This window comes from Euprymna scolopes, chromosome 43 (genome assembly GCF_053919585.1).
Source record: "Euprymna scolopes isolate OS-2025 chromosome 43, ASM5391958v1, whole genome shotgun sequence".
Classification (NCBI taxonomy): domain Eukaryota; kingdom Metazoa; phylum Mollusca; class Cephalopoda; order Sepiida; family Sepiolidae; genus Euprymna; species Euprymna scolopes.
In genome coordinates this window covers 22,135,637-22,162,300 of record NC_136524.1, presented here as the reverse complement: position 1 = coordinate 22,162,300, position 26,664 = coordinate 22,135,637, and the positions used below count along the sequence as shown (strand labels likewise).

The window sequence follows — 26,664 nt, the reverse complement described above, 5'->3', positions numbered from 1 at the left end:
AAACAAGGACAGATTACTCCACAATAAATCAAACTTGTGTGATCAGCTTTGTAATGCCTACGATTTCCATTAATCATTTAAAAATGATTTCCTTTATGAAAATAAAACTACTTGATCTATTTATATGCTTTCTGGAATGTGATCTTTTCGTTCTGTCATAGGTACATGCATCATAAAGATTTTTCTGTATTTTGTTTTTTTTTTACTATAAGGGTAATTCTGGACATGTTTTTTCTCTTTTTTAATTTTTTCAGTTTGAGATGATCTTTCTTTTTGTTCTTTTTTTAACTTTTTTAAAAAGAGGTTTCAAAAGAAATTGAAATTCAGGGAATCTTGTTTAATTTGCGATTGATGACAATGGATGAAATGTAATGCATACTATGATACCTAAAATCCCTTTAAAATATTTCCGCGAAATATTTATTGATTGATGTCTAATACTTGTAAAAATTTCACAAAAAAATTTCAAGTGTCTGAATTTTAATGACAAGCCTTCACCATTTTTTGACATCCTTTGCATAAAACTAAAACTAAAATATAGCTCACATTACGACCCCTTACATCTAGCAGCTCTGTTCAAGAATTTAGAATGATCAGTTATTTAGTTTAGAAGGTTCTTTTTCTTTTTACATATGAGTCGCCACTTATTAAGGTTCAAAGCCCACTCGAGGATAAGGGTTAATGAATATACAGTAGTTACTGAGATAACAGCATATTAGTAGTTAGTGGTGGAAATTGGGGTAGAAATTGATTATTTAGGGAGGGGCTCACCAAAACTTGTTTATATTGGACTTGAAGATGACCATATTGTAGTCAGCTGGAAAGTAGGCCAGCAGAACAGAGTTCCACAAGCGGACAGTTAATGCTGTATGTGCAAATATATAAACATACCTAGTTTTATACAGTTTGATGATATAAAACAGGACAAAATATATTTTAACACACATTGCGGCAATTTAAAATAAACAAATCACGCTTGTAAGCTTTTCATTTTGACACAACAGAAAAAATTGTATATCCAGAATTTCTATACGTGCAAATAAATTTTATTTTCATGAACAATACTAAATGCTAAAAAACAAAAAATGCACTTGATTCATTAACAGCATAATCTTCGGTTATAATGTTTTTATTATTGTTTGTTAATTTTTTTTTTAATTTCTTATCATTTTTGTTTTAACTGGGGATGGCGCATTCTACCGGATGCCAAACATTCACCTGCTTTCTCATACCGAGAAATCTTTTTAAGATACTAACCACCGTTTTTGAGTGTAGTTATTTGTATCTCTCTTGCACTTTGTTCACCGGGTATATTTGATAGCTAACTCAATCCATAATTTTGGTTGCTTCTACAAATACTGGAATAATAGAGATCTTACTAAGATTTCAGTTTCTTTTCATGTTTTGTTATTTCCCCCCTTTCAGCTCCGTTTAACTCAGCATCGATGCGAACACTAACTTCTACTAAAGTTGCTCCTTCCTCCTTATCCCATACCACTATGTTAGGTTTAATAGCTCCGTTTTCTATTACAGTTCTGAATTTTTGAGATGATGATTGATTATTCGTATTATTTTGATTATTCGGACTACTGTTCTCATCTTGAGTATTATTTTCACACTGTTTTGGTCAATGTAACGTTCAACCTTCTTCGGGTATTTCTTTTCAAACTCAGGAATCTTTATGTAGAACTTGAAAATCTGCATGGAATCTCAAACAGAACCCTTTATTTAATCCACAGAGGGTAACATGCTCTAGTCAGCCATGACTGGGTAGAAGTCCTAAACAATTCACAATTGTATTTTTAGGTTGCCGGTACCGAGGACTGAACCTTCAATCTCAAGGAATTTAACTTTTATAACTGCATTTCACCAAGTACTCTATCCACTGTGCTATGGGTCTTTGCAGACTGTTTTCAAGGTACATAACTATAGGAATTGCATAGTCATAGTGGCTGGTGTATGTATTTCCAACTGTTATTTTTTCCCAGGACTTGCTGCTGTATTTGATATTCAACGTCTTACAGATGACCCATTGTTTTACAGATGACACATTGTTTTACAGATGACACATTGTTTTACAGATGACACATTGTTTTACAGATGACCCATTGTTTTACAGATGACCCATTGTTTTACAGATGGCACATTGTTTTACAGATGACACATTGTTTTACAGATGACACATTGTTTTACAGATGACACATTGTTTTACAGATGACACATTGTTTTACAGATGACCCATTGTTTTACAGATGACACATTGTTTTACAGATGACACATTGTTTTACAGATGACACATTGTTTTACAGATGACACATTGTTTTACAGATGACACATTGTTTTACAGATGACACATTGTTTTACAGATGACACATTGTTTTACAGATGACCCATTGTTTTACAGATGACACATTGTTTTACAGATGACCCATTGTTTTACAGATGACCCATTGTTTTACAGATGACCCATTGTTTTACAGATGACCCATTGTTTTACAGATGACCCATTGTTTTACAGATGACCCATTGTTTTACAGATGACACATTGTTTTACAGATGACACATTGTTTTACAGATGACACATTGTTTTACAGATGACACATTGTTTTACAGATGACCCATTGTTTTACAGATGACACATTGTTTTACAGATGACACATTGTTTTACAGATGACACATTGTTTTACAGATGACACATTGTTTTACATGCTGGTGTGTGTTAATTGGATTTTAAAATTTTACTTCAAACTAATCTCTCTTCGATCTGGTTTTTATTTATTCCTGTTATTATCAAATCAATCCTAACAACCTCTCCCCTGTTTTTCTTATCCAACTCCACTATTTCAACTATTCTGAAAATACTAACACAAGAATTCTCCTTCCTTCTTTGAACATGATCATAAAGTCTCTTATTCTGCACACATTCCCCTGTGCTGTCCAGATTTAATCTTCCTCTGAAGTCATCAGATCTAAGCTTGTATTTAAGACTCACATTAAGCATCCATCATATCATTTCCACAGAATTTCTCTCCTTGCAACACATGTCTTCAACCCTCACTGACTCCTTGCTAAACACTCATCATTATAAGATGAGAATCAAGGGTAAATAGAAGTAATCTAGGAAAAATAGTGGTGCCTCTCCTATATCTTAGTGTAGTAACTATGAAAAGAAACTTTTGGGTTGCTCTTGACTATGGTTGACATACTTATATTGCTTACTACTAAGGGAGGGAGGCCTCCTAAGTCCTGATCAACAATCTTCCTAGAGCAGTGACTCAAACAAATCATCCAAAAAAAAACTAATTTACTTAAGGGGTAGTAGGCTCTGTCTATCACCAGCTTTCACACATTTTCTTTGTGTATTAGCCACATGAAAAAGTACAATCAGGGACACATCAGAAATATCCAGTGTTAAGTTTAATTTTCTGACTAGGACAATGAATGCAATCTTCCCATTTTCAAATTCTTTCTCTCTCACAAACTGAGTAAATTGGGAGAACTTGCATGCCATTAATGTTTGCTTAACTAGTCTGGATCCGCTCTTGTTCAAAAGGTTGAGGATATCATCATTTGCATAATATTGGGATGATTGTAGTGCTTTGTCATGCACTCATCTCTAGTGGGCTTTTCCTGAGGCCATAACCTGGTTGATCAGAACGTGGCTAATGGCTCACTTGTTTGTATATTTACCTCCGAACACCCCAATTTTGCCCAACTCTAACTAAAATGTAAAGTGAACAGACATCTCACTGCTCACTTACCAACATAGTGCCACTATAGACATGGTTTCATATAATAGCCCTTTACATCCAAGTGGCAATATACCTTGTTTAGGGTGAATACGAGTAACAAAAGACATCAGTAGTATACTTACCTTTAAACCAAGTTTGATGTTCGATATGTGTTTCAGCAAGAAGATTACTTTCTTCATCCTCCAGTGAATCAAGAATCTGTTTATATTGTTCCATCGTTTCATCTTTAAGGATGAATGACAAAAGTTTGTTACGATCGTCAACTGATAAAACTGTAGAATTTAGTTTCTCAAAGACGTCATTGATAAGATCATAGGCTGAAAAATTAATGCATAACAATTTTGGAGAATTTTTCACAAACATTTTTTCACAAAAAGCAACTATTCCAAATAGTTCCTTATTATATATTAAAATATAAGTTTTATTATTTCTTAATAATAATTTTTTTTTAAATATTGTTGTTCAACAATGATATTCACCAATTTCTAAACATTTAGTTGTTAATGACATAAACAGGCTTTTCTTCTTTATTATTTTAAAAACATAAAAATAATCATTTGCCAAAAAAAAAAAAAGACTATTTGCTTTATAATATACTAGCAGGAAGAACTGACATTGCCCAAGATCGAATAATGATCAATGAATGTTTCACACTCCATTGTCATCGAAATCAGTGAAATCGCCCATTTTTCAATTGAATCAATTAATTGCCTGTTTTAGTTGGAGACCCATCATGGTGCACTGAGAGTAAGCTTCACATGCCTTTCACAGTGACTTAATTCACAATATATTATAGTCTAGATTACACTGTAGAGAACCTACTGTTCATTTTATAAAATTATTTTTATATATAATTGCTTGAATTAAAGTTTAAAATGCAAAAGTCAAATATAATGCTTCAATTGTGCTCTAAATAGAAACATTTATTTTAATTAAACAAAACAAACTACTGTTGATTTCATATGCCTGGCCTTAATGCTTATGCAGTGCTAGTGGCTTGAATTTAATCTTAAAATGAAAAATTGTGCTTTAAACAGAAACATTCCTTTTGAGCATGCCTCACTCATATCAAAGAACCTACTGTTGATTTTATGTCATGTTTTTCAACTAGTGTGGTAATAAACTTCTCAAATGCATTTGCGATGTTAGACTGTGTAAGGCATTTTTTTAGGTGGCGCAATTACCCCCGGATGTGGCGCAATTACCCCAAAGTATGATATTTGTTTATGGCATATTAAACCTTTTCAGGTTTTTTCCCATTGAAAAATATATACTTATTTTGTGAGACATCAATCCTTTTTTGAGATTAATTCCAAAACACAATATCTATTTTATGGCATTTGTTTTAAATAAGTCATTTTGTAAATTCTTAGTAATTATTTCATAGTACAACTTTAGAAAGCAAATATTTTCCATTTGAATTTAAATCCATCACAATTATTTCATAGTATAACTTTAGAAAAAAATATATTTTTCATATGAATTTAATCCTATCACAATTATTTCATAGTACAACTTTAGAAAGCAAATATGTTTCATATGAATTTAAATCTACCAAAATTATTTCATAGTATAACTTTAGAAAAAAAAAAAATATTTTTCATATGAATTTAATCCTATCACAATTATTTCATAGTACAACTTAAGAAATCAAATATGTTTCATTTGAATTTAAATACATCACAATTATTTCATAGTATAACTTTAGAAAAAAAAAATTTTTCATATGAATTTAATCCTATCACAATTATTTCATAGTACAAATTTAGAAAGCAAATATGTTTCATATGAATTTAAATCTATCAAAATTATTTCATAGTATAACTTTAGAAAAAAAAATATTTTTCATATGAATTTAAATCTATCACAATTAAACAATTTATTTTGGTTCTTTTGTTTTATGTCATATCAATCGTTTTCAAGTTAGTTAATGCTGAATCCAATAATTTTGAAAAAGGTTTTTATGCTTCAAGTTCCTTATATCATTAAATATTCATTCATGGAGTTTGGTTTGGTTTGGTTGTTTTGTTTTATGGCATATCAACCCGTTTTGCATTTTAGGAAAAAATATTTTATGCTTCGGGTTTTTTATATCTTTTTTTTTATCGAGTTTGGTTTAGTTGGGTTGTTTTTTAGAGAAAATTATTGTTTTTTGTTTTTAACTTTGCAGAACAGGATTAAGAGAAAAGAAAAAAAAAATTATAACATCAATGTTTGATGCATTTTAGGTTAGAAAGCCAGTATTTTCAGATATCAGTACTGGTGCTACCAGATCAGGCTATTTGATTAGTTTCTTTTGAAACATGCATTTTTTCCCTCATTTTAAATATTTTTTTTTTTACGGATTCAAAAATCATTGGTTGGCCTGTAGAAGAAATTTTAGATCGACAGGCAACAGAAAAAAAAATCTTTGGATGTAAGTTTGCAAATACATATGATAGATTTAAAAATAATATTTTGGTACAAGAATAATAAATGACAAAAGAATTTTTTAAAAAATGCAAAGCAAATATGAAAATATATACTCTCGAGCAACGCCAGGTCAAAAACCAAGTTTAACATATAGTTATCTTCAGAGATTTGAAAAGTTGGACCACATAACATATTGACTGACATATCAATCTTTGATTCTGTTTAGCCAAATTTCATTTGTTATTGCTGTAATGAAGTACATTATTATAGTGTCAATAACAATATTATAATATAGCACTAAGCAACAATAAATTTGTTGTCTGCATTTTTTCAGCAGATTTAGAATTTATAGTGATCTGATGCATGTAATCCAAAAATTACATTGATTTTGCTTGATCAGGTCAAGTTTTTGAGCTAGGGTCACATATCATTTTTTACATTTTTATTCATATCTGTGTATGTGTGGAGTATTTTAGAAGTTATTGAGGGTTAAATGCCATGTTTTGGTTGGAAATAATTATTTTAATGACAAGAAATATTCAGGTCCGAGAGTTTTAGATGATTATGTCAAAAAAATGATCAGTTTGAAGTCATAAAACCTCAACATCTTCAAAAATATTAATGCTCAGCATACGTGAAGAAGGGCTGGCCTGTGCGCGAGGAAGTGGTACCTTGCAAAAAAAAAGAACGTCATCAACGACTCTCTGGTGGACAGAGACAGAATACTCTTCCACTGCTGCACATCAAGCCAAGCTTAATCAAACAATTCACCAAGGCTCTGGACAAGGACGGTGACTTCTTCATTTGCTTGTGCCAGGCTATTCCAGGCCTGATCATGGAGAAGTTGAAAGCTGACATCTTTGATGGTCCTTAGATCTGACAGCTCAGAGATCCAGAAACTTAATGAACAAAGTGGAACTGGAAGCATAGAAGGCATTTATTCTGGTAGTCAAGAACTTTCTTGACAACAATAAGACCAGAAACTACAAAACTTGTCAACAGCATGCTGACTGCTGTCAGAAACCTAGGCTGCAACATGAGTGTAGAAATGCACTATTTTCACATATTGACCGATTTCCTGAGAATCTGAGTTCATTAAGTGAGGAGCAGTGGGGGAGATTCTATTAGGACCTGAAAGAGATGGAGACCTGGTATTAGGGTGGCTGGAAGGCAGTCATGATGGCTGTCTACTGTTAGAATCTGAAGAGAGACCTTCCTTCCACTGAACATTCCAGGGGTTCAGAGAAATGGAAGTTCAAGCCCTAAAGTTTGAACAATGATGAAGCAACATGCAATTTCTGTGGACTTATCTTTATCAATGCTCAGCACTCAGTTTTCAATAATCAATGTTTTTATCAGGTAAGCAATACGTGTTATGAAAACATTTTTTTCTCTTAAAAAAGCAGATTTAGGATGATATGTGTTAAAGAAAAATCAGCTGATAATGCCACAAAAAGGTACTTGATTTTGTCACAAGATCTGATTTTCTGTTCAAATCAACACAAAAACCTTACCTGATGGAGCAAAACAGATATATATTCCTGATTCAGCAATGCAAAGATACCATAAATCAATTGTAGAAATCTAGACAACATTCAAAAGGTAAAAAAATTGTTGCCCAGTGGAATTCATTATAGCTTATTTAAAACTTTGGTAATCACGCACACGCAACTAGTAAAATTAAAACATTTTTCAGTTATAACTGGAAAATCAAAATCACAAGGGGAATAATCTATACTTTTTTTATTAAAAAATATAAAAGAGCTATTTCCCTTACAACTAAAACATTTTTTTTTTCTTGTTTAAGTTTAAAAATTATGCAAACAAATAAAAATTATAAACTATAATTACAAGTAGAGATGGTTAATAATAAAAATTGTGTGATATTTACGTCCATTCCATGTTTCGCCAGGTTTGAGGAAAATGAATGCGGTTTGTTCAGGAAGTTTTGAAAAATATGACTGTGTGCGAATACATGTACCATCATTTTCAAGGACAACAATCACTTCGTCAGGGTTCATCTAAAACAAAAACAAGATAAAATGCAAATATCTCAAATAAATAAAGGAGAAACAATCATATCTAATTTTTTTTTTTTCTTAATTTTCTTATCATTTTGTTTGAGCTCACAATGGGGCATCCTGCAGGATGTCAGACATTCATCTGCTATCTCATAAATTCCAATCAAGAAATCTCAACTGTAACATCAAATATGTCCTAGAAGTATTACTTGCCGCATCTAGAGAGGTGCCACTCAGATCACCTTTTCACGCTTTGTACAAAATTGACTTAGCAATCTAGGCACCATCTCTTGTCTTCTTTACAGACATTTTCTCAGAGAAGAAACATTGTTAGTATTTTTCTACTCTATCACTATTTCCATGGTAAGTGCTCGACTGGGCTCCAATCTCCAGTCTGTATCTGTAAAACATTTACAGCCAAAAATCATTGGGTTACTATAATTGCAAAAAACTTTTTATACCTGATATCAAACAAAACTTCCATGAACAGAGTTTCTTTCCAAGAACTTTCCTAACACATTATCAGGGACTGCTTCACAGCAGACTACAGCATGGTCATCTTCGAGTTCAATATCATCAAATAACTTGTCAAGCTGTCCTTTAAAATTTTGTCCATTCCATTTATAATTTTAGATCCTATATATATATATATAATTTCTTGTTGATTTTTTTTAAACGATAAATACAGTTAAGTAGTGTCTTCGCTTTGAAGATCATTTTACTTAAAAAATCGCCCATATTTTATTTGGACGTAGATAAATAATATTTTTATTATTTTTAAAACAATAATCTATGGGCATGAATGTTTCGAGGTTTCAACCCCTCTTCAACGTAGCTGGTCACAGGTTCTTTCATCTCCTCAATTGTCTCATAATGACAGCCTCTAAAGTTTTCCTTGAGCTTAGGGAATAACCAAAAGTCACAGGGAGCAAGGTGTAGACTATAGGGAAGGTGATGAACTGTCTTGATGCTCATCTTGATTAAATAGTTTGATCTTCTCTGATCATTTTTTACACTTTGCACAAATCTTCCACATCTTCAGTTCCTTGCAAATAATTGTATGTACAGTTCCCAAACTGACATTAAACTGTTCAATCAGTCGCGACACAAAGGTCCTTATCTATTAAATTCTTTATTCGACCAATCAACTTTGGTGTTCTAACTTCCTTACTCTTCCCATATCTCTCATCCTTTCTCACAAACTCCCTGCCTTCCTTGAATCTCTTATGCCACTCAAAACTTGAAGCTAGATTCATGCAAGATGGTCCAAAAGCAGTCTGAAGCATTCCATACGTTTCTGTGGCATTTTTCCAAGTTTAAAACAGAATTTTATTGCATATCATTTTTCTAAAATGTCCTCACATACAAATTGCATTTTTAAAATTCACCAGCTGTGACAATCAGGCTTAAGTAGGGTGTATTCCAATTCCTGCTGTAGCTGTTCATTTGAAACCATAAAAATTGGTCAGCCATCTCATAATTAATAACAGCAATAACATAATTAATTTTCAAGAGTCAACGACAATTTTAAATGCCTGTACAAAAAAGTCTGGAAACTTATTGAAGGCACCTTGTACGCTTATAAAGAAAAAAACTAATTTTGTTTATATCTAAATTTGATCAAAAAACTCTAAAAATACATAACTTATCGCAAGTTGAAATTGAATGGGAAGATTAGTTGGAATTGGAATTGGGAATTAGAAAAATCGAAAGTTTTGGTGTATCGGAATCGGAAAAAAGTGTTCTTAATTTCTGATTTCAAAAACAATTCTTTTAATTGTTTTGTTTTTATTTATTTTTTTATTTTATATAAAACAAAATTTTCCATTACTGGTACTAAAATATTTATTGATTCTAAACAACCAATAAAATTAGAACCAATTGATCACCATCACCCATACACAAACATGTATTTTTGATTATGTTTATGAAGACGTATGTACATATTAACTGGGTTTTTGTAGAAATGAAAACATAAAAACAAACAACTCTATAGTTAAATATTTATAAATTTGAAAAGGACCGGAATCAAAAAATTGCAGCTGAATCAGTAATTGTATCAGAATCAAGAAAAATATTGGAACCCATTTTCACACTCTGAACTGGCTTGTGAATAGTGTTTCCTTGTAGCAAGTGTAGTCATGAGAAGAAATTCAGAAAGAAAAAAAAAACTAGAAAAGAAAAACACCATATTGTTTGTCCGTTCAGAAACAAAATGCAATCAATGGTTTACAGCAACCTTAGTCATGTTGAGAATCTGTGATATGCTCCAGGTTCCGAAAGACAATTTCTTTCTGCCCATTGTTTGTCATCTGCTTTACTCTCACGCTCCAAAAAAAGATGAAAACAAATCAGTTCTCATGATCAGCAGAGTACTTCACACTTTTAATGTGAGCATTACTTGTGATTTGAGAGTAAGAAACAAGATTTTTATTATTAAAAGAAATAAAAATTATAGATAATATTATGGTAAATATGTTCTTCAGGTGCATAAATTATTTGATTTACATTAAACCATAAAAAGCTTCTTTTTTCTTTTTTTAAATAAAACATATAATTAGACCCAAAGAACATAAAACCATAAAAGGCTTCATTTTTATCATTTTTTATATCTTTATTGAACTCAGTGGAGAACAGTAAGGCGTTATATGCAATGGCGGCCATGTTTTTTATTTTTTTCAAATTAGTTCAAATGAGAAAAGAACCTAGCTGTCATTGCATGCAATGTTTTACTATTGAGTCTAATAAAAAAAAAAAAAAATATATATATATATATATATATATATATATATATATATATATATAAAAATATATATATATATATATATATATATATATATATATATATATATATATATATATATAAATATATATATATATAAACATACTTTTTATGGTTTTATTTAAGTTTTGGGGGTCTACTAATGTGTTTTATCAAAAAAAAAATAAATAAAAAAAAAGTTTTTTAGGATTTTATCAAGGTCAAATAATTTACCCACTCAAAGTGCATATTTACCAATATTATTTTTTGTCTTACCTGTTATATAAAGAGCAGTTGTCTATGTGTATGTTTGTATGTCAAGCTAAAAGTCCAAAATTACTAACCAATACTCACAAAGTTTATAGCTTTTAGAGTAGTATTACCACAGAGGTATACCTATCTAAAATTTAGAAATACATTTAAAAGAAATAGCTATAGTTTTTCAAGATATTACAAGCAGATGGAGAAATGGGTTGGATGGGGGTGAAGGTAAGGGTTGAGGAGAAGGACAGAAAAATTGGAAAGAGAGAAAGATGAAAAGACGGTTAGAGAGAAAGGGAGAGATAGAAGTTTTAACATAAAAACATTACACTACTTAAATGCTATATAGTTCTTTTTTTCTTTTACTTTTTTTTTTTTTTTTGCCCCGAGCAACACCTGGTAATCCTGCTAGTCTTGCATATACAGTGATATTATTCCCCTATTTGCTATAGCTTCATAAACAGAAGCTACATAAAAAAAATATTCTTACTTTGAAAGATAGTGTGGATATTGTTTTGTTATTCCAATTTTTTTTTTAAAAAAAACAACTATTTTCATTTCCAAATATATATATATTGGATAAAGAAAAATTGCCAATCTCACTGTAAAGGTTTATGTGAGAAATTATGTTGCATAAGGATGGTTCAACTATCACGGTCACGTTACCTGCTGTCAGTCATCCAAAACACTCTGTGTCCCACATATATTATATTGATGCGTCAAAGCCACGTAATAGACTGATGTTGGTGGGGTTTTTATATATGGTGGGGCTTGAGATAACTAGCCGATTGATCAGATCGAGCATCTCCAAACGCCTGTCTAGGTTAGGTCAGAGGAAAATTGGAGTATTGCAGAGTGTATATCCACTCTCAAGCCATGGATTGCTTAGCTACTAGAATCTCATCCTTAATCCTCACAGACTGTTACCTATTAATAAAAAAGAAAGAAAGAAAGAAAGGAACAAAAAAATGAAGAGACAGAACAATCTTGTTTTTGTTTTTGGGTTGGCAGAACAGGACTGAATTTAATGAAGGTCTAGGAAAAAAAAAATTGGTGCATTTTTGGTTGTGAAGCTGTTATTTCAGACAGTCTAATACTGATAGCATCAGGATTTCTATATTATATTTCTTTTAGTTTGTCTGTCTGTCTGTTCCACTTTTTCTCATAAACTACTAAGCTGATCTAGCTGAAACTAAATATTATAGTATGCATCCGTTGCATATTGATAGGGGATACCACAATACCACATTTATTCTAGAAGTTTTCTTAGAAACAACTAAGCCAATATCACTAAAATTTTGTATGGGCCTTTGCTATGATAAGGTGCAGCAAACTATATATTATGGTATCCATTTGAGATTAATAAGGATTAGTATTTAATGCAAAACTGGCCACAAATTTAACCATATTCAGCCATCAATTTGTCATAAAGCACTCATTCCAAGTCAACGGGCTATAACTTTTGCCTAATTAATATTTTCAAAGAGATAGTCAGAATAAATATCTCTCTGTCAATTACAATTCCTCTAACCACAAATCAATATGGATTTACATTGTATGATTGCTTTTATAGCTAACTAGTGCTCACTCTAACAACTACCCAATCAGAGTTGTAAAACTAAAGATTGATTGGTTAAACACTAAAATGTTTCAAAAATTAAATCTATAAAAATAATTGGAATAATCGGCTGATTAGTAATCTATTAGATAAAGAGTAGTTGTCTGTGTGTATGTATGTTTATATGTCCAGTTAAAAGTAAAAAAAAGCAAACTACAAAAAAACACCCACAAGGTTAGTATATTATTGATCAGCATTGTCCTAGATAAGCTATCTCTCTCTCTCTCTCTCTCTCTATAGATATATATATATATATATATATATAAAAGCGAAAATGTGTGTGTGAATGTATGTGTGTGCACTTTTTATGTATGTCTGCAAAAGGCTTTTTTGTCGACCTTCTTGGTTGGCTCGCTTCTTAAAACTTTTTATATCATGTCTAAATCGTAATATCTACGACTTAAGAACAGGGGTCACGTGTGTATTTAATTTGACCGACTTTTACCAGCTATTTTACTAGCTATTTTTCCATCGCCATGTCTTCGAAAAGTGAATGATGGGGTGAGGGAAACAGTAACTGGCTTGCAGCACAAAAGTAGGTCAAACATCACACCACTTAACTTCCTCACACCTGTATATTTCACTTTATAAACCTTAACTTAACACGTTAATCAATTCCTCTCCCCTCGTGGCCGAGATGGTTAGGTGCCTGGCTTTTTTTTTACCTTTCGTTTTTACCTTCACATCAAGGCTTCAGAGTTCAATCCTACCTTCCTACTAAAACTAATATATAAAAACGAAAATGTGTGTTTGTATGTATGTATGTGTGTTTGTTTGTATGTATGCATGTGTGTTTGTATGTCTCACAGAAACTTTCGACATGGGTCACGGATTTTCGCCAGATCGATATCATTTTAAACTTCCAACCTTCGCCCGACAAATATCGAAAAATTGGCCAACAACGTTAATTCCTTCACCCTGAAATTAGTAGTTTTCTACAGGGGGGGGGGGGTTCAGCAAAAACCGTCCTCTCATGACGAGTTCGCTTCTACGCATGCGTCATACGACATCATAACCGGATTTACTTTAAATATTTGAAAAAGCGACACAATTTTGGCGACGCCATCTTAGCTCAGTTGTTTAGAGCACGGCCTCATTATCTAAACGTTTTGAGCTCGAATCGTGGTGTGAGATGTCTTTTTTTTTTTTCGATCTTTTAAATCTTAATATTGAAGCAGGGTTATTTAAGCCATTTTTCACATGTTTTTTTTGGGAGGGGGGGGTATTTTTCATGTTCGTTTTTCTGGGGTTTTTTTTTTTACTTCGCTTATTTTTAGGTTTTCATTAACACCCCCACTCCCGCCTGACCACACACACCCAAAAACACCGGAGCAATGCCGGGTACCCCTGCTAGTATATATATAAAAGCGAAAATGTGTGTGTTTGTGTGTGTGTGCATTTTTTCTGTATGTCCGCTAAAGGCTTTTTTCAGGGTGGTTCTCATTCTTCTAACTTTTTATATGCTACCGAGATGATAATATCTAAGATCTACAAAATGACGTCATAATATCTTTTATTTCAGCGACTTTTATCTTACAAAATTCGTGCTAAGAATTCATTTTCTTTGCTACTGTTACTGCATGATATTTGACCTAGAAAACCACCTGGGGTTTTAAACGCTTATTTTCGACTCTTCTAAAGTCCCTGCCTTCGTGACATCATGCTATATCATCAGACTATTAACCTCAAGGCTTTGGGTTCTAGCCTACCTCCCTCTCAAAACTTTTTCGCATTTTTTTTTTGTTTTTGTTCATTTTTTTAAATATTTAAACAGGGTTTTGTTTTGATCTACCCCTCCCCCCCCCCAACATGCACACCTACAAACATCCGGGCAACGCCGGGTACCCCTGCTAGTCTATATTTTTGCCAGATCGGTATCATTTTCAAGCTCGAACCTTCCAACGACAAATATCGAAAAGTTGTCCAAAAACATTAATTCCTGGGCAGTTTTGTACAGGGAGAGGTGGCAAAAAAATCGTTCCTTCATTTTTTCTCCTACTGCTACTATGACGATGACGTCATGTTTGACGTAGAAAATGTTGATGTTAGTTTAAATCACCTGTAGTTTTTTTTTAATGTTTAATTTCGTTAATTCTCACTTCACTGTCTCTTTGGCATTGGGGTAATGTGCCAGACTGTTTTTTTACACCTTAGCCCCGAGGCTTCGTGTTCAAGCCTACCTCCCTACCAAAACTTTTTTTTTCTTTTACAACTCCAAAGACCCGGGCACGTTTTTTTTTTTTTTAATATTTAAATAGGGTTATTACTTCGCTTATTCTTTAGTTTACACCCCCCTACACACACGCGAGGTATTGAAACAGGGTTATTTATGCCATTTTTTCTGCTTTCTCGCTGTTTTTTTTTGGTTTTCTCAACATTTTTTTTTTTCATTTTTTTACATTCGTTCGCTGTTTTTTTATTTTGTTTTTTTATTTTTCTTTAAGAAGTTTAACATCATTTTTTTTAATAATATTTACAGAGTTATTACTTCACTACACCCGGGCAACGCTGGCCACCCCCGCTAGTCTATTATATAAATCTCACCTGTCTGTTTAAATGTATGTATGTATGCTTGTATGTCATCCTAAAACTTTTGACAGAGGCGACAGATTTTCATGAGATTGGTATTACTTTGAAGCTCGACCTTTCGGACGACAAATATCGAAAAATTGGCTAAAAGCATTAATTCCTTCACCCTCAACTGGGCACTTTTCTACAAGGAGGGGTCGCTTTTTTTCGCCGATATTTTTGAAAGTCACCTCGTCTTTTCAATTGACTAGTCTTAATTTAAACCTTTGCCACTTCTGGTTTAGTGATGGACGAAACGGCAAAGACGTCATGTTTTTTTTCACATTTCTTTCCTCCTTCGTGTTACGGGTTCAAGCCTGCCTGCCTGCCTGCCTACCAGCGCTTTTTATTTATTTATCTATTTATATTTTTTGCTCACACATCTCCAAACACCCGGGCAACGCCAGGCACGCAGACTAGTTAATATCTAAAATAAAAAATAATTTATAAATAAGAGTTACATTAGTAGTAGTAGTAGTAGTAGTAGCAGCAGCAGCAGCATTTTCAATACATTAAAACAAGAGAGGAGGTGAGGAAGAGGGACGTGTAAAAATAGAGGAAAGGGAAAGACAGATTGAGGGAGGTAGGGAGATAAAAGTTTTAATATAAAGATGCCACACACACTTTTTACCTTCTAGTTTGTTTTTATAGCCCCAAACAATGCTTGGTAGCCTACTAGTGGTATATAAAACCAATTCGTCTAAGCAAACAATAAATCAAACACAAGGTGAAACATATTACATATCAAACAAACACTCAATTTAGAGTGTGAAAAATAGGTAAAAAAAAAAAAAAAAAAAAATGAACTTCCATGCAATTGCAACTTGTGATATTTAATTTGATTTTTGAAGATAGCTTTGATAAAATTTGGACGTAAACAAAATTTAATCTTTTCTTTTTATAAATGTACAATTCTTTCTTTTGTGTCATTTATAGCTTTTTCAACTTCAAGTTAGGTTGCTATTGTCAGTGATTGGTCCAAATCTGAGTTTATTTTTTTTTATTATTGATCTATATCTCTACTATTATAAAAAAGAAATTTTTTCTTGTGTGTGTGTGTGTGTGTGTGTGTGTGTGTGTGTGTGTGTGTGTGTGTGTGTGTGTGTGTGAGAGAGAGAGAGAATCTATTCCCTATGAACTCGAAAATGGCAGGACTGATTTAATTCGATGAAAGATGGAACAAGTGGGGTTTGGATCACAGTTAACATCTTACACAGCCTAACATTACAAGTGCATTTGAGAAGTTTTATTACCACACAAGCTGAAAAGCCTGACATATAAAATCAACAGTAGGTTCTTTGATATGAGAGGGGCATATTCAAAATGAATGTTTCTGTTTAAAGCACAACTACATCATATCTGACTTTTTCATCTTAAATTTAAATTCAAACTATTACCATCGCACAAGTAGTAAGGCCAGACATATAAAATCAACAGTAGGTTTTTTGATATGACAGCGGCGCTTTCAAAATTTAGAGCACAAATGAAGCATGATAATTGACTTTTGCATTTTAAACTTTAATTCAAGTCATTATATATAAAAATAATTTTATAAAATCAACAGTAGGTTCTCTACAGTGCAATGTAGACTACTATGTATTTAGTCACTGCAGGGAGGCATGTGAAGTTTCCTCGTGATGCACCATGATGGGTCTCCAACTAGAGCAAACAATCAATCGATTTGATTGAAAAATGGCCGATTTCACCAATTTCAGTGACAATAAAAATGACAGTCTTTTTTCGTTTATTGCCTTCAGGCTAAGATCAAAGTGTAGTATCTGTTCTGATGCTGCACTTCATTTTTTTGTCTCAGGGAAATCCTTCATGATTGATACATGTTTTTATTCTTGTTACTAACCAGAATACCCCTTTTTGGGAAGCTGGTTTTTCCCCACATTAAAAAACCGACCTTGTGTCTTACTGTCCTCATGGGGAGGTAAGTAAACAAAAAAAAAAAGTTTGACAGTTGGATCATCAGGCAGCATCAGGTATCCCTGCTAGTTTACTATGAAGAGAAGAATTTAGCTTGATTTGTCTTCGTGACTTAACTTCACGAACGAAGTCCCAATGAAGGGAGCTGTCCACGTCGACTGCAGGCATGTTTGTGGCTGATGAGCCCGATGAGAGACAAGCAGGTTTGGCTGCAGTGGCTGCAGTCAAAAGTCACATCAGGTACAGCTGCATTTCTCCCATAGATTCTCTGTGCAGGAGACCTCAAAGAAGGTGACAGCCTGGTGGACAGTATGTCACCTGGTGTCACGGTCAGCAGTGAGAGTAGTGGTGGTTAATATGGCAGTCACCAAGGGACTTCTTCAGAGACTCTTTATATCGTTTCTTCGGTACCCCTCTGTCACGATGGCCAATAGAGAGTTCACCATATAGGGCTACATTGGGCAGGCGATCATCCTACATTCTGGAAAGTGCCCCACGTACTTGCGACTTCAGTAGTATGGGCTCGATGCTGGTGATCTCCGCCTGCTTGATGACCTCAGTCTTGGTGACATAGTGACTCCAGTGAATGTTGAGGATGGTACGGAGACAGTGCTGATGGAACCCTTGAGAAGTCATGCTGAAGAAGATGCTGAACTGAGAGGTTATTCACTCTAATCTAGCTGCTCTGGTTCTTAAGCAACTGAATGTTCATGTTGAGGAGCTTTGTGGGGCAGCTGAGGTGCTCCAAGATCAGCCAAAGTCCCCTCCTGCTCACTACATCAAATGCTTTGGTTAGGTTTACAAACGTTACATAGAGTTCCCTGTTTTGTTCTCGACACTTCTTCTGCAATTTCCTAAGGACGAAAACCATATCTACGGTGCTCCTGTTTGCTCTGAAGCCACATTGGGTTTTTGAGGTGGTCTTCTGCAATAGAAGATATCAGTCTGTTCAGGAGCACATGAGCAAGGATTTTATCTGCGACGGAGAGCAAGATGATACTGCAGATGTGACGTAAAGCCGCTCCACTCAACAGACAGAATAGCCGAACCAAGTGGGCCTGTGGGTCGATCTCTTCCTTGCCAATAATCCCCGTATCTCCTCGTTGTTTTCATCAAACCAATCCCGGTTCTTTTTAGTGGAAAACACCAGGATCTCCTCAGATGTCTGCAAGATATCTGTTTTCAGTTGATCCCAAAGTTGCTCAGGTGAGGGAACTTTTTCTGAACCGCTGTCGTTTTTGAGCTTGGACTGGAAGACAACTTTCACTTCAGCTGATTGTAGCTTGCTAAGCTTGTACGTTTTCCTGGGTGGCCCTCCCTTCCTTGGTTTGGGTTTGAAGTGCAGCCGGTTTTTTCAATGCACTAGGCAGTGGTTGGTGTGGCATTCTACGCTGGGCATCACTCGGGTGTGTAGGACATCTCTGTAGTCTCTTTGGTGTACTAGAATGTAATCTATGAGGTGCCAGTGTCTGGACCAAGAATGCATCCAGGTTGTCTTTAGTCTATCCTTTTGCTGGAAGATGGTGTTTGTGATATGGAAAAGAAGCCATTATGAATCAGTGTTTTATTTAATCAATAAGATAATTGTGTATGAGGATGAAATATTCACATATATCAAATACAACCTGGCAATGCCAGGTACTTGAACTAGTTTGGTAATATTATTATAAGATCTATGTGCCCACATTCTGCCAGTATCCTATAAAGCTACTAGTTGCCCATGCATAGATTATGGTTGCCACATCTGGGCTGGTGCACCAAGTGCAAGCCTATCACTCTTGGACAGGATGCCAATAAAAGTCTAATTTAATAGGTTCTACATTGTCTACCAAGCTTCAGTCCCTAGCTGTAGTATTGCATCCTAGCTGGCTTTAAAATACTTCCATAGAATGTATTCTGCCGAATTTATTTCACTTGTACTCCCTCAACATAGCACCCAACTAGCAGCAAAATCACCCCCTTCTCTGTAGAGGTCCCTATATTCATACTCTAGTGTTATATAGCTGGTCTATATAGCGAGTGTATATGTAAATGCTTATGCTTGCCTATGATCGTCTCTAGCGTTGAGTGTAAGTATGTGTCAATATAGGTGATCATCTAGTGTATATAATGTTCCTTGTGGGTGTGTGTGACTGTTTATACATATATATATATATATATATATATATATATATATATATATATATATATATATATATACATACACACACAATTCTCATGTGACATATAAAAATTTATAAACAATTTCTTATGGGACAAATAAACATCTGCCTGGCACCAAACAAAGGAAGAACATACCTTTTTGTAGTCACAACACATGACATATCATTCTGGGCATGCTCCTGTAAATGCAAATTATTATCTCCTCTGAAAACTCATGACAACTAAATTATATTTCACACGTTTAACATTTATTCATGGTTGCAATTTTTTTTTGCTCTAGGAGTGCATGCCGTTTTTTTTTTTTTTTTTTTTTTTTTTATGATTACATCCCGTTGTCTTCCTAGCCAAATGCTTCTATGACTGTCAATTCAAACTCTTATACTTGAACTGATTCTAACTGGTCTCTTCTCTGACTAACTGTCTAACTATTCTCTATGTAACTCCGTAATAATCTGCAACATAGCACAAAGAATCAGTCACCTGATCTTTGTTACATATTAACATCATTGTTTATGAAAACTAAATTCCTAACTGTAATTATGTATCTCATACATTCTTTTCACCATTCAAACATTTTTCTCCAAGCATTCCTTTTTCTGTTATTGAAATATTTTCTATTTAATAACACTGATAATCGCAACCACTTTTGCTTATCTTAGGTGAATCAGTGTTATTCGGAAAACCAATATGTAACACTAGTGCCTTCTTTCTTTTGATCACTAGCCCTTGGAATTCCTTCCTTGCTCCTTGTTTCCTCAACAGTATCAACTAATAGAAGTTTCTTTTCTATAAACTTTAACCTTATCACAGCAAACCCTTATGCTTCAGTAGCAATACGCTGTGTTTGAAGTAAATAAAAGTAATGCATGTTTAAACTATTTTTTTTCCTGTTAAAAACGGGCAAAAGTTAGGGCCCATTGATTTAGAACCAGAGGTTGAAAGTTCAATCCTCAGTGCGAGTGACACACAAAATACAATTGCGAATTACTGAGGACTTCTACCCAGTCATGGCCGATGGAGGAAAAGCATGCTATCTCCGTGGATTAAATAAAGGGTTCCGTTTGAAACTCCGTCCAGATTCACAACTCCGACAGAAAAATTCTCAAGTTTGACAAGATACATCTTTGGAGGTTTACATCAGCATTGTGAAAAAAAACATCAAATAATATAAATCTCTTTGATTCATTTTTCTTTTATTAAAAAGTCGCTGTTTTTATAGCTCTATTCCTTTTCGCTCAGAAAATAGATGGATAATCTGCTCATTCAATTAGCCGCGATATAATTGTGCATTGCCCTAAAGATCACTCGACACATATCATTAATCTTGGATTCATTTTTCAGCTACACCCTCATCTTGTTTTTAAAAATGATAGAAACACTCGGGGTTGTTAGTTGAGTGAAAACCGAAATTGGCCTGATAAGATAAACCATCTCTTCAGAATTGATGATACCAACAGACATATCAGATTCTGACATTGGAGCTGTTTTACAATAATTAAGTAAAGATGAGATCATAGAAATATCATTTTTATCATTTTTAAAAGATACTGAAAGGAGATGCATGTTGGTCGTTTTTTGTTTTATGGCATATCAACCACTTTGAGTTATTTTATAACAAATCTAGCAATTTTTGAAAAAAAAAAAAAAAATGCTTCAATGTCAATTTCAGACAGCTTGATCTGGTAGCACAAAATGTCCCAACAAGTATTACTACTCTGGGTCAAAGTGGACCTGGGAGCAATGGTAATTAAGAGGCAACTCCAACTCCACATTTCCAACTAGGTTCATTTTAAGATCATACCCAGGACTGGAAAAGAGATGTATAATATATATATATATATATATATATATATATATATATATATATAACTACTTCATTTACTCACATAAAATTAATATACGAAAGTATAGATTTATGCGTAAACTTTAAGTATTTATTTCAAAAGTGCTCAATACGTAGGTAGAGCTAGTTAGTAATTTATAAAATATATATGGCGATTAAGCTACACTGAATATTCTGCATTTCATCCACTATAGGATTTGTCAGGCTTATGCGCGAATTCTGTGGTTGTTTCTTGTTTTTATATATGTTGAGGATTTTTAGTTAGCCAATCAGCTTTCTAGTATCCACCACGTGTGCATGTATGTGTGTACACATATGTATATTTATACATATAAAAAAAAAGAAAAGGAAAACGTCTACCTTAAACCACTAACATAGTTCTAAAACAGATCCTTTGTTCGATAAAATGCATGCCCATTGGCTGATAGGAAGGGGCGCGGTGGATACTAGAAAGCTGATTGGCTAACTAAAAATCCTCAACATATATAAAAACAAGAAACAACCACATAATTCGCGCATAAACCTGACAAATCCTATAGTGGATGAAACGCAGAATATTCAGTGTAGCTTAATCGCCATATATATTTTATAAATTACTATCTATATATATATATATATATATATATATATATATATATATATATATATATATATAGTCATCCACATACAGTACTGTTTCACTGTATCACAGCTCATCAATGTAGCTAGACAGCAACTACCTCAAGCCAGGATAGAAACCTGACCGCCTGTACAATAGGCAATATGTCAATCAGCAGCTGCTGTGCAGGCAGTGAATTAATGATGTTTTGACATCGTCCGAATACCTAAGCTCAATCAGTTTATACAAAGAGCATCACTTAATATGCCGATGGTATATAGTGTATCATTTCCCGATATGCTCAACTCAAGATAAGGAGCATTATAGTCATCCATATACAGTATTGTTTCAAGCTATATCATCCTGAAATTTTCAATGTGAATATTGTATTTTTTTCTTTTAGCCAAGAAAGATCAGATTCTAATAATACCTTTTTTTTGCATTTTCATCCCAAAAGGCATAGTACCACGTTGATGTAGGGGTTTACTATCTGAGACATAGTTTGCAGTGATACTATGTAGGGAGCTGAGTAGCAAGATGTCTGTTTACATTACACTTGAACTTCTGCATGTCAGTACAGTCAGGGAAGCAGGGAACCGGAAGGGAATTCCAAAGTCTAGCAGTTCAGGGGAATAAACTATTAGAGTAGAAGGCTTTCTGGCATCTAAGGATCTCGTTTGTGTAGGGGTGGGATTTTGCTGCTTGTTGGGTTTGTTGGGGATATTTACGTCCAAGGGGTACAAGTACTTTGAGTTTGTCAAAACACATACTTGTAAAAAATACTTATAAAACAAGCAGTGAGATGCAACATTTCATCGATGGGATAGTGTGGGTCTTATTAGATGGGTGTTCTCTTTTGAACCCTGTCTAAGAGTGAGAGAACATGATGGCGATATTGCATTTACTCAGTTCTATCATGTTTGGGGATAAAAAAAATAAGTGAACATTTTTTTTGCATTAAAATGGCTTAGAATGTAAAATATTTAATTAAAAGATTCAATCAGAAAAACTAATTAGTTTCATTCTAAAACAAAAGAAAAATTAACTGCAAAAAAAAAAAAAAAGGCACATATTATGTTTCAGAATTTTTAAGATGAAGCTTGATAATTTTTATTATTCAGATTATTTGGACTAAGATTCTGAAGATGAGAACAGTAGTCTAAATAATCCAAACGATACAAAATGCGTTGGTTTTAAAGATCTAGACAAGTACTTGTGTAGATTAGTGATCTTTTAAACCAACACGTTTCAGGCGAAAACATTACATACTTAAATGCCATGTTGAAATTTGTAGAACTTCTAAAATTATGAAAAATGATCTATAGTAGAAAAATGATTACAAGAAAAAATAAAATTTATTGATTTTATTGATATACAAAGCTCTTTCATATGTTTTAATGTTGGAGAGTTTACAAGATCCAGGGGAGGTATTTGTAATCAATAATTTAGATTAAATAAATATGTAACACCATTTTTAAACACAAGACGGAACGTAATTGTAACAGTTTTTTTTTTTTTTATTTAAAATGCTTCTAGCATATCATCTACTGGATAATTTTTTGTAAGTTTTGGAATTTATTCTAATTTCAACATGATACGCAAGTACATGATAATGTTTTCACCTGAAATGTGTTGGCTTAAAAGATCACTAATCTATATAAGCACCTAAAAGATAATATTGTTGCCTGAAGCTTAAAAATCCAACTTACAAGCATACTCACATATAATATTTCAATTAGACAGGTCATGAAAAGAAACTAGAACCTTAGAGAGATATCAATCATATCAGTTATTATAGGTGCCACAGGGCTTATGAAAAAGAACCTGAAGTCCTACCTAACTAATATTCTTGGTGAACCAAGTGCAAAAGAGATTCAGACAATTGTACTTAAGGGAACAACAAGGATACTAAAAAGAGCTCTCGGTTGGTTTCAATAAAAAGCAGGGCAATGTTGGCAGCTGGTTTGGCTGCTCCATACCCAATGTTATAATCTTCAAAGGAAGAAAATAAAAAAAAATGCTTTCATCTGTAGGCTACAAGTTTCCATACAAGGTACCTTCAATAAATTTCCAGACTTTTTCTATATAGGTACATTTATTGATAGTACACATATGAAACTTTAGCCCCTTTTGAAGTAATTTCCTCCGGCTGCAGTACCATTCCAACAACTTCTGGAAGGCCCTACGAAAGTCCTCTTGTGTGAGTGTGTCAATGATCCTCATCACAGCCTCTTTCATCTCAATCATCCCATAAAGACAGCCTTTAAGATTTTCCTTGAGCTTAGAGAATAACCAAAAGTCACAGGGAGCAAGGTCTAAACTATAGGAACAGTGAGGAACTGTCTTGATGCTAATCTTGATCAAATAGTCTGTGACAAAGATGGAGTTATGGAAATGCCACTGTTCTGATTTGAAGAGTGCTGGCCTCCTCCAGCAGAATCTCTTTCTGAACTCAATTAAAACCTCAATATTTCTTGCATGACTTTCTGTCCAGTGGGAACCCAGTGCATGTAGATCATGCTGATGCTGTCAAAAAAGGGATCATCATATTGCAGTTTCTGGGTGGATTTGTTCTGTCAGGCTTTTTTGAGTCTGGGAGAGCCAGGATGCTTCCACTGGAAACTCTGTCTCCTGGTCTCTGGATCATAGCAGTAGATTTGAACTGATCAGCTTGACCATCTCCCTACTGTCATGACGTCTTTCTTTCTGATCTTCTCTCAGTACTCTTGGGACAAACTTCATGCAAATCGACCGTATCTTCAGTTTCTCATGAGTAATTGTGTGTACAGTTCCCACACTGACATCAAACTGTGTACTTATTGTATCCTTATCCATGAAGTTCTTTATTTGGCCAATTAAGTCTGGTGTTCTGACTACCTTTATCCTCCCACGCCTCTCATCATCCCTCAAAGACTCTAAGCCTTCTTTGAATCTCTTATGCCATTCAAAAACTGATGCTTGATTCATACAAGATAGTCCAAAAGCAGTCTGAAGCATTCCATACATTTCTGTAGCATTTTTTCCAAGTTTGAAATAGAATTTTATTTCAGATCATTCTTCTAAAGTGTCCTTATGCACAGATTGCATTTTTGAAATTAAACAGCTGTAACAATCAGGTTTTAGTAGGGTGTATTCCAATTCCTGCTGTAGCTGTTTATTTTAACCTGAAATCATAAAAATTGATCAATAATTTCATAAGATGTATAGCAATAACATACTGAATTTTCCAGAGTCTACGACAATTTTAAATGTCTGTACAAAAAAGTCTGGAAACTTATTGAAGGCATCTCATATATGGTTCATGGGGAAAAAAATAACAAACAGGTTGTATAAATCAGTCAATTGCTAACTTCTTTTTTCAGTGAACCACATCCAACTAAAAAGCTTTTCTCATGGAAACAAAAAATTTTATTTGTAGGGCAAGGTTTGTCTGCTCTTTCAATACACAATTTCCTATACATTAAACTGAGCATTATTTTAAAACGACTTAGTGTAGGTTTAAATCATCTATTATATAAGTTGTCTGTGTATATATGCGTTTTTATGTCCAGCTAAAAATCAAAAACTACAAAAGAGTCATAAAGTTAGTATATTCTTGATCAGTGTTGTCCAGATGAATCTATATTATTAAAACCTCTGTGAACCTTGCTTGCTTACATCTTGTCTTTGATGATCGGGCAATTCTATCTTTTAAAAAAGGGATAACAGGTGAATTAATATATATATATATAGTAAGTTATAAAATGTATATGGCGATTAAGCTACACTGAATATTCCATGTTTCATCCACTCTAAGATTCTTTAGGCTTATGCGCATAAGCCTGAAGAATCTTAGAGTGGATGAAACACGGAATATTCAGTGTAGCTTAATCGCCATATACATTTTATAACTTACTAACTAGCTCTACCTACGTATTGAGCACTTTTGAAGTAAATACTTAAAGTTTACGCATAAATCTATACTTTCATATATTAATTTTATGTGAGTAAATTAAGTAGTTATATATATATATGTTAAAAGTCCATGTATGCTTCTAGAGTAGATATTTCAAGGTTATGAGGGTTTTTTTGAAGCATGGAAGCAATGTTATTTTTTATTTATATGTTTTTTTTTTACATAGGAGTCACCACTTATCAAGGCCCTGAGGCCACACAAGGATAAGGGCTATTGAGTGTACAGTAATCAATAAGATAATATCGTAGTAGTCATTAGTAATGGAAATTTGGTAGATTGGATTACTTAAGAGGGCAGTTCATCAAGAATTTGTTTATGTTGGACTTGAAGATAACCAAGTTGTAGTCAGCTGGGAAGCAGGCAAATGGAAGAGAGTTTCACAGGCGTGCAGTTCTAAGAAAGAAGCATCGTTCATGGAATCTGTGTTTTGATTTATGCACAGTTAAAGAGTCGGAAAAGTTATTGACAGTGGTTTCAGCTAGATGGGTGTTTTTCTAGAAAGATTGGAGGTGGGACTAGAGATTGGAGTTCAGATGAGCACTTGCTGTGGAAATAATGATAAAACAAAGACAGGCTCGTAACATCCCTTCTGTGGGAAAGAGGTTGCAGGGAAGAGAAAAAGGCATCACCATTAAGTTCTTCCGCACTTGGTCACAAAAAAGTATTGAAATGAAAATGAAAGACATTGAAAAAAACTGGAAATTTCTATTTTGGACAGCGTTCATTCTTTGCAACAATGTTCAAAAGAGTTCATGTGAATTATTTTAGCCGTTTGTGGAA

The 26,664-nt window shown here is 33.7% G+C and overlaps 1 protein-coding gene across 1 annotated transcript in view; it reads right to left on the bottom strand.

Annotated features, from left to right (window-relative positions):
• The window catches only part of LOC145268232 (DNA fragmentation factor subunit beta-like), a 71,781-nt gene that overhangs the window by 33,292 nt on the left and 11,825 nt on the right, over positions 1-26,664 (bottom strand). Inside the window, exons 2-3 of the mRNA XM_080123553.1 lie at positions 8,056-8,185; positions 3,875-4,069 (exon numbers count right to left, since the gene is read on the bottom strand). Of these exons, the coding sequence (XP_079979679.1) occupies positions 3,875-4,069; positions 8,056-8,185 (325 nt within the window). The remainder of the gene's footprint in view (positions 1-3,874; positions 4,070-8,055; positions 8,186-26,664) is intronic.